General features: G+C 41.9%; 2 protein-coding genes across 3 annotated transcripts; both read left to right on the top strand.

The window, feature by feature from the left end:
- Positions 1–719: 719 nt before the first annotated feature.
- On the top strand, positions 720–3,326 carry sp7 (Sp7 transcription factor). Of its 2 annotated transcripts, none has more exons than XM_063473403.1 (2): positions 720–740; positions 1,977–3,326. In XM_063473403.1, the coding sequence occupies exons 1-2, from the start codon at positions 720–722 to the stop codon at positions 3,324–3,326; spliced, it is 1,371 nt and encodes a 456-aa protein (XP_063329473.1). The 2 variants fall into 2 exon arrangements, with proteins under 2 accessions (XP_063329473.1, XP_063329472.1); XM_063473402.1 differs by having other exon boundaries at positions 720–755.
- A 7,902-nt stretch (positions 3,327–11,228) lies between these two features.
- tarbp2 (TAR (HIV) RNA binding protein 2) lies at positions 11,229–16,695 on the top strand. The gene is made up of 7 exons (XM_063473404.1): positions 11,229–11,443; positions 12,942–13,256; positions 13,481–13,550; positions 13,655–13,772; positions 14,231–14,358; positions 14,595–14,790; positions 15,692–16,695. Exons 1-7 carry the CDS (start codon positions 11,391–11,393, stop codon positions 15,847–15,849), a joined length of 1,038 nt encoding a protein of 345 aa, XP_063329474.1. The 5' UTR covers positions 11,229–11,390; the 3' UTR covers positions 15,850–16,695.
- The last annotated feature ends 37 nt before the right edge of the window (positions 16,696–16,732 follow it).

Below are 16,732 nucleotides of genomic sequence, written 5' to 3'. Positions count from 1 at the left end.
ACCATCACAGTTAATGTCTGAAAAGGCAGTTAAATGCGTTTAAGAATATTGGAAACAGAGAGAGGGTTGAAACCAGAATAATAAAATCTCTGATAGAAACCACAGACTCGGTCAACTCATTTTTTTTTTCTTCTTTTTAAATTTATGTGGCAGAGGCTACACGTTCTTTTGTCATTTTGCTCTCTCGGAGAAGAAGCAGAAGAGAAAGCTTCAGTCGTTTCTCACTTTTTATTTGCAGTTTTGCAGTTTAGTGTTTAACACAGCCAACTTATAACTGAGGGCATGCGTGAGCGTCTCTATAGACGAGTCCATCCAGATAATTCTCTGAGGGGATGTCAAATGTAGTCGTTTCCTTCAGACTCCACTGGACTAATCCCAGTGGAAAAAATAATGCCAGTGAAATTGAAATAATGTCCACACTGTGATTGATGACTAACCCATTCATGCATTTATATTGAAAAATGATTCGACACTCTCGTTTGGGGAGGTGGGATGTCCTGATTTTAGCCACCAATCTCCGTCCATTTTCCTCCGGCTCTGGGTTTTTATTGCTTCTTAGCGAGTCTTCAAAGAGCCCATAGCCTGTAATTAGGGGGCGGGACCCGAGTGCCTCAAAACACTTCCCCGCGTTAGAGCCCAACTTCTTCCAAACTGTCCCGGGACTCTGAGCTGCGCTGCTCCCACTCCCCTCAGCTTCCTAAGGATTTTGTTTCTCAGGGATGGCCGCATCTATTCTGGAGGTAGGGAATGTAATTGTAAGTAGCTTTTCATTTTTCTCCTTCTTCTTAATACAAACTTTTGATGGTGGAATATTTATAAGAAAGTCGTGCAGTTATTAAGGAAGAAACTTTCAGTAGTTTAGTTTCAAGTCGTCTCATAGGTTATTATACATAGTGAGAGAAAAAAAAGAGTGATAAAAGAGATTTAAATATACTAAAGGCTAAGCTGCTGAAAGTGCCTTGACACATTTCTATTCACACCGAGCCTATATTTGCACAAATTTGGCGTTTCCTTAAGATGTGATTGCTCATTATCTGGGAACTGTCAGAGGTGCAAGACATGAAGATAGCAGGTACTGTAGGGGCAGCAGGCTAGTTCATCTTAAAGGATGTCACGACTTTTTTATTATTTACAAAACAGAGGAAAATCTGCATGAAGAAGGGAGTTAAACCAGAGTTTGTTGTGAGAGAAAGTGAATGAACTGGGAGTGAGTCAGGTTTATATCTAAAAGTTAGCAGAATATTATATATATATATATATATATTTAACCACGAATATTAAAAGTTACATCCTGTAGTTACAGATGTGTCACAGCTGGTTTGATAGTTGACACCTCAGCGCACAGTTTAAACAGAAATACAGGAATATAAGCGTGATGTTTTATTAGTTATATCCATGTGTAAACTGTGCATCCTGCAGAAAGTCTCTGAAATGTTCTGCTGTAGCGTTAGGTACTTGCCACGTGGGAACCTAACATATATCAAATTAAATTCTTGTGCCATATTTGAGTCAAATATATAATCTGATGTAATCGGTTCAGTTCAAAAATGGCACATTTTTTGCTTTGTAGATAATAAGATCACAAACGAGAACAATAGCTCGTTGCCATGATGGCAGTTGGATGACCTGGTACATATTTAAATCGTCTGTAAGAGGAGAACTGTAAATTCAGATGGATTTTTGTATTTTTAAAGCAAACATAAATGTTAAATTAATTTAAGCTGGTCGAAAGCAGTTTGAGCAAAACTAAAAGTGAGGGAGTTCCTGCTTTGCTGAGCAGAGCAGAAACTTTACAAACACAAACATCCACTGCTTAAAATTGCCGCGACCACTTAGAAAACAGAGAGAGGAGGAAAAGCCAGCGGTGGCAGTCACACATACGTTTTTTATTAGAGTTGACACTGACAGAAGCGGCAGCAGCAAGCAGCCATTTCCTGCAGAAAGTCTCATTTTCTCCCGTGTCTCCTCCTCCCCAGGAAGACGCACGCTATGGCTCCAGTCCTCTGGCTATGTTAACAGCTACCTGCAACAAGTTTGGCAGCACCAGCCCTGTCAGGGATTCAGCTACACCCGGTAAGACTGGCAGCACCTCTCCAGTAAAGAAGCCCTACAACATGACCTCTGACCTTCAGACAGCCAAGAACGGGCGGACCACAGACAGCAGTGGCCTGGCAGACTCCTACACTGGCTCCTTCACTTCAGCTGGAGGAGGAGGAGGTGGCGGTCTGCTTACACCCACTGGAAGTCCCCCTCCTTCAGCCGGAGGCTACACTACAGAATATAACCCTTTCTCTCACTCCTTCCAGACTTCGGTCTCACAGGACCCGTCTCTTTTAGTGTCCAAGGCCCATGCTACAGCCGATTGTCTCACCAGTGTGTATACTTCGCTGGATATGACACACCCCTATGGCTCGTGGTATAAGGCTGGTATCCACCCTGGCATAACTGCTGCTCCAGCTAATGCTACATCTTCCTGGTGGGATGTCCATCCCAACTCCAACTGGCTGTCAGCAACCCAGCCCCAAGCAGATGGAGGTCTGCAGGCCTCCCTGCAGCCTGTGGCACCACAGGCATCCCTTAGCCCACAGCTGCCCAGTTACAGCACCGATTTTACACCACTTAACCCAGCTCCTTACCCCTCCGTGGGACTGGGCTCCTCCTCACATCTCCTCCAACCTTCCCAGCACATGCTGCCCCAGGACATGTACAAGCCCAAACCTGTGCCAAGTGCAGGGCTAATTGAGAATCCCATGGGCCTAAAGCCTGCTAGGGGATCAGGGGGCTACAGCGGAGGGGCTACACCCACCCGGTCTTCATGCGACTGCCCCAACTGCCAGGAGCTGGAGAGGCTGGGAGCCTCTGCTGCATCCCTGAGGAAGAAACCAGTGCACAGCTGCCACATCCCGGGCTGTGGGAAAGTCTACGGCAAGGCCTCCCACCTAAAAGCCCACCTGCGCTGGCACACCGGCGAACGGCCCTTTGTTTGCAACTGGCTGTTCTGCGGGAAACGTTTCACCCGCTCTGATGAACTGGAGAGGCATGTGCGCACCCACACGCGGGAGAAGAAGTTCACCTGTCTACTGTGCAACAAGCGTTTCACACGCAGCGACCACCTCTCAAAGCATCAGAAGACCCACGCAGATTCTGCAATGCAGGGCAAAGCTGTAGCTGTGGAGGGAGACGCAGATTCTCGGAGCGAAGAGACCACAGAGCTCAACTCCAGCGCTGTACCTACCAATCCTGGCGCTGACCAAATCACCAACGGAGATGAGAAGACTGGCACACCTAATGGGGTGGAGAACAGCAGTGGATTGTTGGAGATCTGACTTGATGAAGTCTTGAAATTTTAGAGGTGTTTTCTTTTCTTCTTTTTTTTTTAAATAGGAAAAAAACTCACCTTACAAACACAAAACTGTATTTTATTTCAAGACATACAAAGGAGGCAGTGTTTGAAAAGACTTGATATGATACAGGACTGATAAAGGTAGAAATCAATTCTGGACCACACACACACACACACACACACAAGCATAAATATGACCAAGCCTGCAAACATATAGCGATCCTCAAAAGTATGCAGACACACATGCACAAATATGAGCAACTGAGACATAAATGAACACAATATGCACATGTGAACAGGAATAACTATGAGCAAATGTGCAAACATCCATAATGCATGCATGCAGGGGGATACACAAAAGTACGTCTGCTCGGAAACACATACAAGTAAACATGCTCGTGCACAAATTTTGTAGCCTACACACATTTTCTGCCTTTCAAATGAGACAAACCACTGGGGAAATTTAATCTGCAAAAGCAGAAGGAAAAGAGCTCTGAAGCCGCAAAAGGAAAGTAGTTTTAAAACGAGACTTATGGTCACAATGATGGAGTCGATGAAGCATTGCATGCCTAGAGAAAAATCTGATTTACAGCTGTACTTTGATACTTATTCATTATTCTTGAAACAATCAATGGACAGTCTACACTTACAGCTTCTTGTTGCCAAAGACACTCTGTTGTACAAGGTATTGCATTTCACCTTTGTTTGCTGTTTGCTTCTTACCATGTCTAATTTAATTTCATATTTACTTTAATAATCTAATTTATGTCTTAAATTATACACATGAAAGATTATCTTGCACCTGCAGGAAATACCTGAAGAAAAAAAAGAATGCAAGATGGTTGAAGCCGGCCAAAAAGAAAATGAAATACATTAAATTAAGACTTTTTTTCTTATTTATTAGCTATAAGGAAGAGTTTGGGGGTTGTTTTAAAAGTTTTATTTATAAACCTTGAAGTTAAATGTGCGTGTAAACTAATTCTTATATAATCTTTTAATTGTGAAGTCTTCCACACCTGGCAAAATAATGATCAATAAGGGCTTTCTTCCTTGTTTGTGCATACTATATATTGACAACAGTATATAGATATGTATATAGGTGTGTTATTTTTTTATGCATTTTCTATGTTTTGTATAACTTTCCACAAGAAATGATGTCTAGAACGCTTTGGTTACAACAACAAAGAACGTAAAGTAAAAGCTTAATTTTTTTTGGTTATTAATTTTGTTATTTTGGCAGAACTGAAGTCCCAGTGTTTGCTGACTTGTTGTGAAATGAGTGTAAAAGATACTGTAAATAGCGATGAAGCATGGTATACATGTTGTAAGGTTTATGGTGTAGAATAATGACAATTTTGGTGCTTTTAAGAGTAAAAAAAAATTTGAAAGAGAATTTTTTTGTGTTGTTCCTACACAAAATCCTTCAGCGAGGAAGCTTTAACATGAAGACGGAAATAATGAGAAGCAATTTTTCCTTGAGCCTTTACGTTATCATTTTATCACACTTTATCCCCTTCTCTCGCCTCACTTCACATCATTCTTTTCATATCTTACTGTATTTCCACCCCAGCCTGGCTAACCAAATACTTTCATTATCTTTTGCAGCACAAACAAAGCTGTTCACTGAATTGGAGTCTTAACTCCACACAATGACCCCCTTTCAGAGATCCACTGTAGTTACACTCAAGACAATTACTCCACTCTCCAGCTCGAGAGGGGTAATTACTGAGAGCGATGCTCCAGGAGAGTCAGGAGAGAGGAGAAGAGGGGATTAGGACAGGGGAGCTGTGGTTGTATTGTTTATCCAGGGAGGCGGTCAAACAAAGAACCCCAATTAAGGCAGGATGCGGGACGAAAGACACGATGTGGAGATACAGACGCTGAGAAGAGGCCGAGCCGATCACCAAGCATCTTTTAAAACGCCTCTCTTTTTCTCTGACACTTTTCCTGGGTTTGAGGAAGAGTTAAAGTCACAACAAGTGGCACTTGTTTGTCTTTCTCACCACTTTCTTGTCAGGTTACTCAGGCTTTTCCAGACTAATAAAAATACTTTAGGAGGGCGGATTTCCCGCTGTGTTTTTAAAGAGAGGTAGCCTCAGGATAGACCAAATGAGGTCCCAGATATGTGCACCAGTAGCAGTGCCAGACAACAATGATTTAAGGAGCTAATCTTTATCATAATTAAGCATATTTCCAACAAAATATAGCAAGGCAGGCAAGCACACGTGACACATTTAGAGATATGGTCAAGTTTCATGGAAAATCTCTGTTCGTAAACAATTACAATACATTAAACTACAACAGGAAACAAAACACTGGCTTCATAAAAGTAAAGACTTTCATGACAGAAGTGAAGAGGAGACCTGCACTGTTTGAACCCCCCTGAATCTACTGACTCTACTATTGTAACATTTACACTTCCCAGGCTGCATGGTTCCAATTTAGGGCTTCTAATGAGCTGTAGTTGAGGTCAATTTATATAAAACGTCCCGGGGCCGACTCTGTCATCAGGGGCCGACATGTTTATGGTGGTCTGAAGTGGGCACACGGTCGAGTCCACAACATAAAAGGCAAACATGGGGAATGAGGTATGGGTAGGGTGTGTCAGGCCAGTGAGAGAGGGTGGGGGGGTTAAGAAGACGGTCAGTGGCTTTTAAAACCTCTGCTACTACTGGTATTTTCTGCCTTTTTAAAATACACTGCCTTTGCAGTGGTGGTGGTATACTGTAGCCTTAACTTTATTTTTACTTCTTTTATTTAGAAAGCCAGGAAACATTAAGTGTTTCTTCAAATAACAGCGTAAAAAGAAAATATACATGCAGTGACACATAGAGGCAAAAAGCAGAAGCTGGGACAATCTGTTCCATATGGTTTGCCCACAAGTGCCCATTTGCTCCATTTACAAAATCAAAAGCAGACTTAATAAGACTAAAAAGGTTATTCCAGAGGATCCTAGACACACCTGCTTAAGCCATCATGCAACTAATTTCCGATCTAACAAAAACAAAGAAGCAATTTTAGAATATTTCCTCGCCCGGTGTTTTGTTAAGCGTTGACGACTCGATGAGTTACGCAAACTCAAGCTTAATGAATTACTCCGGGGAGGGGATCAGATTCCAGTTCATTAGAATGAAAGCCCTCATCGTGATGTGTTGAACAAAATGCTAATTAACCTCTTTTCCTGCTATTATCCGGTCCTAACTGATTAGTCAAGTAAAACAATGGGCTGTGTTCTGACATAGCCACAGGCACAAGTACCCCTACCTCTACCTGCCCGCGTGTGCAGGCGGGGGTTTGTGAGAGGCAGGACAAAAGCGCAGGTGTCTGCAGGTGTGCCTGGGTCTCTGTGGTGGACAGTGGGCTGAAATGGGAAAGAATGTCAGCATGCCCAGAGGCTCAACAGCCAGGCCGCAAGTAAAAACAAGATAAGGCTTTAGTGGCAAAGTGGAAAGGTAAAGTGACCTGAGTGAACCATAGCACGACCCGAAGAGCAAAAGAGGTCAGGCTAAATGAAACAAAGGTAAAGGAGGAAGACATTACAGGTAACAGAGGGCAAGAGGTAAAAAGGTCAAGCATGCTTTGCTGATGTACTTTATGTTGATTTGTTTTATCTTTTTTAGCAATGCTTTACATGGCTGAAGAGGAAACTGCACTATGAAAAAGTTCAATGTACAAAAGATGTTTCTCAGTGATTAAGCATCTTTGTGGATTTTGCTTTATTTGTGCAGTAAATTCCACTCAATCGCAATCCTGCGTCCCAATCCTACTGCATTACTTCCTAAATCTCCTCGCTGTGCTACACTCACTGTTACACTGGCGATCGAGGTCTGGCCGGCCTTGGTGTTAATGAATCAAGTGTAAGCCGTGCGCCTCACACCATCAAACTTGTAATGCTTCTCTTATTTCCAACGCTAATCTTACAATATTAAAGCTTTTTTTCCCTAGTCTGTGAAGTTCCTTTAAAGTTTAAAAAGAAGTGCTCCCTCACTGCCCAACGCACCAAATGCACCACTAAATGAGGCCATTTTGTTTATAGGAACTGTGGGAGGGTTGTGGGTGACTCTGTGCCCCTTTAAAAAGATAATATGCTTCCCATTTAATGGCCTCCGGATGACAAATTGCTTCCAGGGGAAAATTAGGTTAAGAAAATTGCATGTGTGACACGTAAAGACATATCTGCTCAACTTAGGATGTTTGGCATCCATAAGTCAAATATGCACAGTAATAGGTGCAGTTGGGATTCTTTGAAGAAAAAAAACACACACACACATTTGCTCACGGGGTTTGAATGAGGCGCACACGTTGGCTGTTTGTCAATAATCACGTACGCCCAATCCTGATTGTCTTCGCGTGCAGATCACAGCTTTAACAGAATCTATCATGAGAACATATACAGCAAAGCACGGTTTACCCCATTTTTGCCACGATGGAAAGTTTCTTTCTTTCAAGACAAGCAGGCCTATATCTCTTGGAGCTGGTTGGAAAACCACTCTGAAAATTGATGGCCCATTATAACCTAATACCGTTACAAATATCTAGAGCACCATTAAAGTGTTCTTTCCTTTTGAAAATGCTTACTATCTTGACGGTATTCTGACTGACACAGAGCCCAAACCATCCTTGTTTACTTTTTTTAAGTCAAGCCACTAAATACTTCCTTGGAACATTTAAAGTGAAGGGATTTAAGAGAGACAGTGCAGAGAAGGGGTGGCGGAGGTGTAAAAACCCACAGCTCTCAGGAGAAAAGGTAGAGAAAACAGAGTCGGGGAGAACCGCCACTGAAAGAACAGCAGTAAGTGAGAAAAAGAACGGAGTCGAATAGTAAATGAATCTGGATGCGAATCAACAGAATGAGGAAACTGAAGAAGGAAAAAACAGTCAGGGAGGAAGGAGGGAGGAGAGAGAGAGACAGAGAGTCGAAACGCAGAAGGAGAACGGAGCGATTTGGGTTGGAAGTGGGAGCTGGGAGCCAGGGTTGGCAGGGTTTGGTGGAGGAGTGTGGTGGTTCAGAAGTCCTCCAGCGCGAGGCGCCAGTGTGTCCGGCGGGGGCCCTGACCATGAGCTGCCTCACCCCCCCAGAGCCACGGCCACAAACCCCCTCTCCCCCTTCACCACCACCACCACCGCCACCCATCCAACCCAAAACCCACTGGCAGGCAGCGCTTCACTGAAGCTGCTGCTGCTGCTGCTGCATGTTTATTTAATATTCTGAAGAAATTGAAATATCTTTGCGGGTTAACACACATACATACACAATTACATATCACTCACTCACACATACGTACAAGCGCGCATACATTCACACACATTACCACCACAATATATAAATAAATAAAGTCAAGTAATAACGTTCTCTTGATCTGTGGCCAAGAGCGGAGTCGGAGAAAATCTTTTTCAAATGGTGTTTTCAGAAGCGCAGAGGGAGGAGCGCGAATGTCTGACACTGCGTGTTGCCTGAGCATGTCTCAGTCTGGTTCCCTCAGAGAAAGAGAGAACATTCACAGCAAAAGATACTCCCAGTGTGACAGAAACACAGAAAATTAACCAAAGCCGAATGTGTGACTGTGCTGATATATTCAAATGACAGCTTGTGGATCGTGTAGATTCAGTGAAAAAGAAAAAAGAAATCACAGGTTGGGCAAGTTAGCCACTCTGAGTGTGTGGTCCGTGAATGAGAGCATGTATATGAGGTGTTTGAGAAGTGTTAAATGAACAAATGTGCATGCCAGCTTTTTTTTTCTGTGTGCGTGAGTGAATGTATGCACGCACGCACATCCATAATGAGTGTGCGATCATTACAAAGCAATTCCTTCAGACAGAAATCCCTTAAACAGCCTTGGTTTTGGTCTTCATGCTATCCCCCTTCTGTCTCCTCTCTCCTCAACAGCCACCAACCACTGCTGCTGCCAAAAATAACACAGGAGCGCCACTCGAACCCGCGCCTCACCACAGCGCAGCCTGGCCGCAAGAGAAGGATCAAAACACACACAAAAAAGGAAACACATCATATTGTGGAAGGAGGGAAAAAGAGCAGCTCGGGGCTTCAAGATATCTACTGATGATTTTGGCAAGCAAAGAACCACACATACTAATGCACCAGGCCAAGGCAGGGAAAAGGAAAGTGTGTTTGTGGATGTGCGCATACAATTTGGATGAAGTATACTGTAACTGCTATGAGATGGCATTCATCGCTGATCTCATTCAGTCAAAGATTTAACCACAAGCTCAATAAAAACGCTTACATTATCACATTATAGGTCAATAAATTGGAGCCTTCAGCTGATAAATAAAGTCTCAGAGAATAAGACAAATTAACGCTGAAAGTATGAGTAATGAGGAGGAGGGGTGCACTCCGGTCACAGATACTCAGGTCAGTGATAAATCACGCTGCTCGGATTGTAGGTTTAGGAGTTCAAATGGGAGGCAGCTCTACTCATTGTCATGGCCAGTTCACTTTGTGTTGCGTTTGGCAAAGCGGACTTATCCACACTGACACGCTGATGCCAGTGGACGAAGTTTTCAGAGCTCCGGTTCGGCAGTGGCCAGCAGGGCTTTGCAAGCGCACCATCGTGGGATTAATTGTTGATCCCCGGAATTAAAGATAATTCATGGAAAGGTGGAAAATGCTAATAAAATGAAACATTTTACGAAAGCGCTGCTACATAATTTGGAAAGGAGACTCTGACGTTGTGGGTTCAGATGATTTCTGGGGTCTGCACGGTTCCTTTGGCTATTTATGAAGACACATCTTTCCAAACCAAGCAGGGAAAAAGATCCCAAATTAAAAGAGCTGCCTGACTGTAATATCATTGTAAAAACATTTACTTGGGTAAATTATTTTTCATTGTAATTGTTTAAAATAAATTAAAAGTGCTGAAAATGTTTCTTTTGAAAGTTTATAACCTTTTTTATTCCATGGAGAGGTTTAACTCTGAATGTTTTCAGAATAAACACTTTGGGGCATATCTGATTTCGAAACCTTATTTTCAGCTTTAGGGTGGTCAGTCCACTACACGAAAGGAATTTCTCGTGTTGCCACGTTGGTCTGTAGTGGATATGACAGGTGCTGGACATCCCAGGGACCCAACAGGGAGGGCTGTCAGCAGGGGAAATCTATAGCTAACTGTCGCCCTCTTCTGGTTACATTTAGGAACACCAAACCATTCCTAGTAAAACTTATCAAACTTATCTGTAGCCTATAATTAGGCACATACACAGTTTAGCTACCTCATGCAAAACATATACAACTGTAGAAATTACTGTAAAAAAATAAACTGTAAGGCCATTTTTCATTTACAGGCTAAACAAATAACTTAAAAGTTAAGTAACAAATGTAATTCAACGTGATGCAGTACTTCTCTATTTTCTTATCAATCTGTTTTATCAAACAGATTGATAAGTGGCCTGAGGTGGCCTGAGTGGCCTGAGGTGGAAGATTGGCTACCGTGAAAGCGATCATTTACCAAAAAATGTGGACCATGTTCACGGTTTGGAGATGATGGCGCTGACAAAAGACAGCAGGCAGAGCTGAAGATGCTGAGATTTGAGCTGGAGATGAAGCTGCCAAGCAGGGGGAAAGATGAAGACCACTGAGAAGATTCATAGATGCTGCGAAAAAGGACATGTAGGGTGGTGTGACAGAAGACGATGCTAAAGCAGATGGTTCGTTTAGCGCCCCCTACAGGGGACAGCCGAAAGAAGAATGTCTGAATCTTTGACCGCTCTAATGTGCATAAATACTTGGATTGACGCCTGTTGTATACTTCTGTCTGTACCATCCAGAGAAAGACATGTTTCGTGAAATCTCAACGTTAAACGTGCCAAAACAGAGGTTTCGCAGTGAGCCGATGACGTCATATCATCGCGCCAGAGGACTCCGCTGTTGTAGTCTGTCGGGGCGGCAGTGACGGGGGGGCTTCGCTTTATGCTGTCGCCTCATCATCTGTAAGGGGGAACAATAAACAGCGTCTGATGAAAGCAAGTGTTTGTTTTGGTGGGGGGGATCTGCCATCCGAAACCGACCGGCTCTGTCTGCGTGAAATAGGGAATGAACGACGAGACAGCATCGGACAGCTGGAAGAGAAACTCCGGGTGCTCCAGGTAAAGCTAAGCTAACAGCTCGCCCGGTCAGACCGCCACACTCCTCCTCCAGTAACAAACGAGACGAGAAGGCTGGCTTTTAGTAGCGTTTCAGAAACAGAGCTGTAAACACGAGCTGCTAGCATTTTTTTCCTGACAGCTGCACGTTGCAAAACTGTGACGCCAGAATGACGGCATCGGGGCTTCTGCAGACTTTGGTGACATACATGCTGTTTTACTCCGTTTCCACACTGTGTTCAGGCTCTCCGATAATAAAGTGGCTACACTCACACTGAAAACTTTTGTAAGCTTCCCCTTTCCCATAGAAAGTGACTATTAATGAATAATTAGATCAGCGATGGCTGTATTGATCGTGCATTAAACAGGAAATTCAGATCTCCACTAAAGAAAGTTTTTTTTGTTTGTTTTTTTGTCTAAGTCTATCCATGTCTGAGGACCTGAGCTCCATAGAGCTTATCTAGTTGTAACACTGAAGGATGCCCTTCATTATTAAAGCACATTACTGTGGACAGTTTGCACTTGAAGGCTTGAGAAAGAAATGTCTGTGTAGGTTCTCAGTCGTCCAGGTCATCGTAATCTAAGGACCTTGGAAAGAAAAGGGACTGGACTTCTTTGAGTTTCTTGAAGATGTTTTACCTCTCATCCGAGAAGCTACGTCAGTTCTAAGACCAAATTCTGGAAAGTCCCAGATTGTAAGCAACTATTGATCATGTGCCTCATCACATGGGCCAAGATGTGAAACAGGGTGTTGGTCATTATCAGCAGAGGTTTCGGGTGAACCCATTGTGAGACGTTGCTTCACCCTATCATGTGATTTACATGGGAAGAGATCTCAAAACTACACTATAGGTGGCAGAGAGTTCAAAAATGGTGCTTCACAGTGGAAATAAATGGCTTCTTTCACTCCTCTTTCAAACTGTCTTCTTTGTCCAAAATGTGAATATTGACATTGACATTGACATTTTTGCAGCCATATATTTTTATACAGGTCAGACTTTGAAATCATTGCATTTTTCTTCTTTTTACTTCATTTTTTATTCTACTCTTCTGTCAACATTATTTGATATTTCTGTCAACTCTCAGGGGAATTAAAATCGCATTTAATCGGTGAATATAAGCATAGATATTTGTAACTGTAATTGTTTCTGTAACTCTAATGTGTCCAAGTTCTGTTTGAACCAGTGTTTTTTTTTTAACTTTTGAAGACAGAGAATTCAAAATATATAGAAAAAGTATCAAAAATATAGTTCCCCGTAATATTTAGTGAGATTTTTACTCTCCTAATAGTTTTTGTTTTAACTTTTGAGTGAATAAAAAACTAGAGTGATTAAAAGATAAAATAAATATAGATATGAAAATGAAAATAAATAAGAAATAACAAAGTAAAACTATGAAGTTACACACAATATATTAAACCCTACATACAATTATTTTTCTTGTTTGCATGAAAAGGTGTTTCTGGAGAATCTGTCTCATGCGAGGTTTTTCTCCTATGTAGTATTGAGCAAATGCTGGCTGTGAATCCCGGAAAGACGCCCATCAGTCTGCTGCAGGAGTATGGAACGCGGATAGGCAAGACCCCAGTGTATGACCTGCTGAAGGCCGAGGGACAGGCCCACCAGCCCAACTTCACGTTCCGCGTCTCCGTCGGAGAGATCAGCTGCACCGGCCAGGGGCCCAGCAAGAAGGCAGCCAAGCACAAAGCAGCTGAGGCTGCTCTGAAGATGCTAAAGGGAGGCCTCGGAGGTCCTGCCGGAGTTGGTATTGGAGTAGACGGGTTTATTGGGGTTGATGTGTCTACTGATGCAGATGGGTCAGTTTTTCTGTTTAATTTTTATTTACTTTCTTATAAAACAACCTCTTTACAGTTAAAATGAATTAAAAATGTTTATCCATCAAGCTTAGTCTGCTTTAAACACCTAATAAGCAGGCCAGCCTGAATGTTAAGAAGAGCATTTCAACACTTAACAAGAGTAAGATAGAGGTTTGTGTGGTTTCATTGTTTCCCTTTTTGTTTTTTTCTCAACGTCTGTGTAGTGCCCAGTCAGAGATGAAGACTACAGGCACTTCACAGCAGTCTGAATGCAACCCTGTAGGGGCTCTGCAGGTAAATAAACGCAGACAGCTACCAAGGTTTCATTTTGCTGTCATTATTTCTGCGGCTTATAAATTTTCCAACTTTTGGTTTCGTTTTTTACTTTGTTCTGCCAGGAGCTGGTGGTGCAGAAAGGATGGCGTTTGCCAGAGTATACAGTCACTCAAGAGTCTGGTCCAGCACATCGCAAAGAGTTCACCATGACCTGCAGAGTGGAGAGATTTGTAGAAATCGGTATGTTGCTTTGTTTCAATCTCTCAGCCTGCGTGCGCGTGTGTATGTGTGTACCATGTTTACATATCTTTGTGGGGACAAAATGCCTGACCCACGAGTTTGCGGGCATTTTTGAGACTCAAAATGTGGTTTTAGTGTCAGGGTTATAGTTAGGTTATAGTTAGGGTTAGGCATTCATTTTTAATGGTTAAGGTAAGCTGCTAGGAAAAGCATTATGTCAATTAGATGTCCCCACAAAGACATGAAAACACAATTTTGTGTGTGTGTGTTCACTAATGAAATATTATTGATAGAAAACAGCTTAATAAAACTGAGCAAAATCATATATCTATTGTTACACCTTTCACACTGGTCAACTAATTTATGACTTTCCTTGACTTACTCTCTTAAAGCATGAAAACTTAAGAGATATCAAGCACATCCTTTGGTTTCTGATGCAATCTCCTCTTCCTCACCAGGAAGTGGTACATCTAAGAAGCTAGCCAAGAGAAACGCAGCAGCTAAGATGTTGTCACGCATACATGATGTCCCCGTAGATATGAGGACCAGCAATGATCCTGATGCCGAAGATGATACATTTACTATGGTGGGAATCAAACACTGTTACACTGACTGACAAATGTTTATTAAGAATCATTAGAGGAATTAGAGTTTAGTTCACTTCTCCGTAGTAGCAAAATTTTTTTTTTTTTAATTTTTTTTCTGTATTTCCTGAAGCATTATCAATTTAGCATAATCTCTGATTCATATGCCCTGTTGTTACTCTTCTGTCTCATGATTATTGCACATAATGACATTGTGCCTTAATTCCTGCATGCACAGAACATGGGCAGCAGAGCAGAGTCGGGTAAAAGTAAAGGCTTCAGCTGCACGTGGGATTCTCTGCGTAACTCTGCCGGTGAGAAGATCCTCCAACTCCGCAGCCACCCTCTGGGCATGCCCTCTGATTCCAACTTCTGCTCTTTGCTCAGTGAACTGTCTCTGGAGCAGCGCTTTGATGTCAGCTACCTGGACCTTGGTGAGTTCACAGACCGTACCTGTCACACTTCTCTCTTGCGTTCTTGCATTCTCGTTAAAAGGAGGATGGTATTCAAAGCGTAAAGAGCCACTGCTGATGCGCCTGCTGACAGGAAGAGCTGCATTTTTGTTAGTATCTGTTAAATATGGTGATTCAGTGGAGCTTTCACTGCGCTGCTTAAGATCAAACTTGTTAGGTTGTGAAAGCCTCTTACTGTTTCACATCTGGTTTGCACCATCTGCACGCACTACTTGCAGAGGATTAAGTGTAGATATTGATGTCATGCCAAGAAAAAAAAGGCAAGCTGTGTTGTGGTCGTTATTACTGTCACCAGATATTGAGGAAGTAGCCTGCAGCTGCTTGTTATCTTGGTTTTATGTAGAACTATTTTTTTTAATGTGGACAGCTCTTCACCGAAACAACAGAGTTTAACGTAGCAGATTTACATTAATGAATCGAATTATTGGCATTTGTTTGTTATCTCTGCTCGATTTATTTGTATAATTAGCACACATTTTATTTCTTTTTTTGTAGTATTTAAACCTGTCATGGTCATTATTTTATCTTCTACAAACTATATGATCTATGAAATCGTGACAAAAGTGTTAGTTTTTCTTAAAATATGCAGTAGATGAGGCTAGTTATTGCTATGTTCTAATATATGTTTTAGTTACAGTAGTTTTGATCATATTATTATTATTATTATGCCTGTATATAATAACGGTACATTGAATTAGATGTACAGTATTAATAACAATGTTAACTGTCAAATCTTTCATTCTGAAGTACACCATACATATGTTATGATATTATTTAAAAAGTAGCAGTAATCCTGTAAATATCTATTTTCTAATAAAAATGAAACTCTCGTGATTTTGTATTTTGTTCCTTCTGTTCTCAGAGGAGCGCAGTCTCAGCGGCCTGTGTCAGTGTCTCGTGGAGCTCTCCACGCAGCCAATCACCGTGTGTCACGGCTTCGCCCCAAACGTAGACGGTGCCCGAGCCAACGCAGCCCACAATGCATTGCAGTACCTCAAAATCATGGCAGGAGGGAAATGACGAGCGTGTCAGCCCCCCCCTCCCTCACAGACTTGAACTCACCACTACAAAATGCCATCATAAATTTCTACTTTGGATGATGGAGGCACTTTTGTGATGAACTCAAATAACATGAATTACCTCAAATTTAGAAATGAAGACTCTTTATGCCCCAAGATTTTTTAAAAGTCCTATTGATGATGCCAATGAAGATTTAGTTGCCCCTCCAAAAATCACTTGACATTTACAATATTTATCACTAATTATGTATTTTTACTTTTTTTATATCACCCTATTTGTTTTCATCTGAATTTATAAATGGTGCTATCGTGGTAAACTCAAAGTTGCAAATAACTTGAGATAAAATTCTGATGTCGTGAAATGACCAGGGCGTGAAAGGGGTCTGAAGAAAATGGATTGGAGTCATCCGTTCACTGCTGCTTTGTTAAATCCCTGTTTTCATGCACGGACCTAAAAAGAGCCCAGACTTGAAGAAAACTTAAGAAAAAGAGACTGCCGAGTTATTGTCATAGGACAATCATCTTGAAGATTGACCATTTTACACACAAGTGTTGAAAAATGCTGGTTTTAGTATGAAAATAGTCCCCCTGTTATGCTCATTTACATGCTAGTTCTTTGTTTGGGTCTGTTAGATTAGGTTTATATGATTTAATGTTTAATAAACACATTATTTGTGGCTACACCTTTTGTCGCCCTCTCTCTGAAACAGTCCACTTATATTATTGTGCGGCCTTTACTCCTCCCCCATCTGTTCTAATTGGTCAGTTGAACTGACACAGTGGTATCTGAAATCCCAGTGTCTTGATAAATATTTTTTAAATTTGTGGGCTTTTTTAAGGTAACTTTGGTGTTAAATCAGGGAGTTGAAAATGGTTTTATTTAA

This window comes from Pelmatolapia mariae, linkage group LG5 (genome assembly GCF_036321145.2).
Source record: "Pelmatolapia mariae isolate MD_Pm_ZW linkage group LG5, Pm_UMD_F_2, whole genome shotgun sequence".
Lineage (NCBI taxonomy): Eukaryota > Metazoa > Chordata > Actinopteri > Cichliformes > Cichlidae > Pelmatolapia > Pelmatolapia mariae.
This window is presented reverse-complemented; position numbering and strand designations above follow the sequence as displayed.

Bases quoted from the DNA above. Each gene is read 5' to 3' on its own strand.
- sp7 (XM_063473402.1), top strand. From the start codon at position 720: ATGGCCGCATCTATTCTGGAGGTAGGGAATGTAATT. The intron at 756-1,976 runs GTAAGTAGCTTT...CCTCCTCCCCAG, and splicing joins TGGAGGTAGGGAATGTAATT to GAAGACGCACGCTATGGCTC.
- tarbp2 (XM_063473404.1), top strand. From the start codon at position 11,391: ATGAACGACGAGACAGCATCGGACAGCTGGAAGAGAAACTCCGGGTGC. The intron at 13,551-13,654 runs GTAAATAAACGC...TTGTTCTGCCAG, and splicing joins ACCCTGTAGGGGCTCTGCAG to GAGCTGGTGGTGCAGAAAGG. The intron at 14,791-15,691 runs GTGAGTTCACAG...TTCTGTTCTCAG, and splicing joins TGTCAGCTACCTGGACCTTG to AGGAGCGCAGTCTCAGCGGC.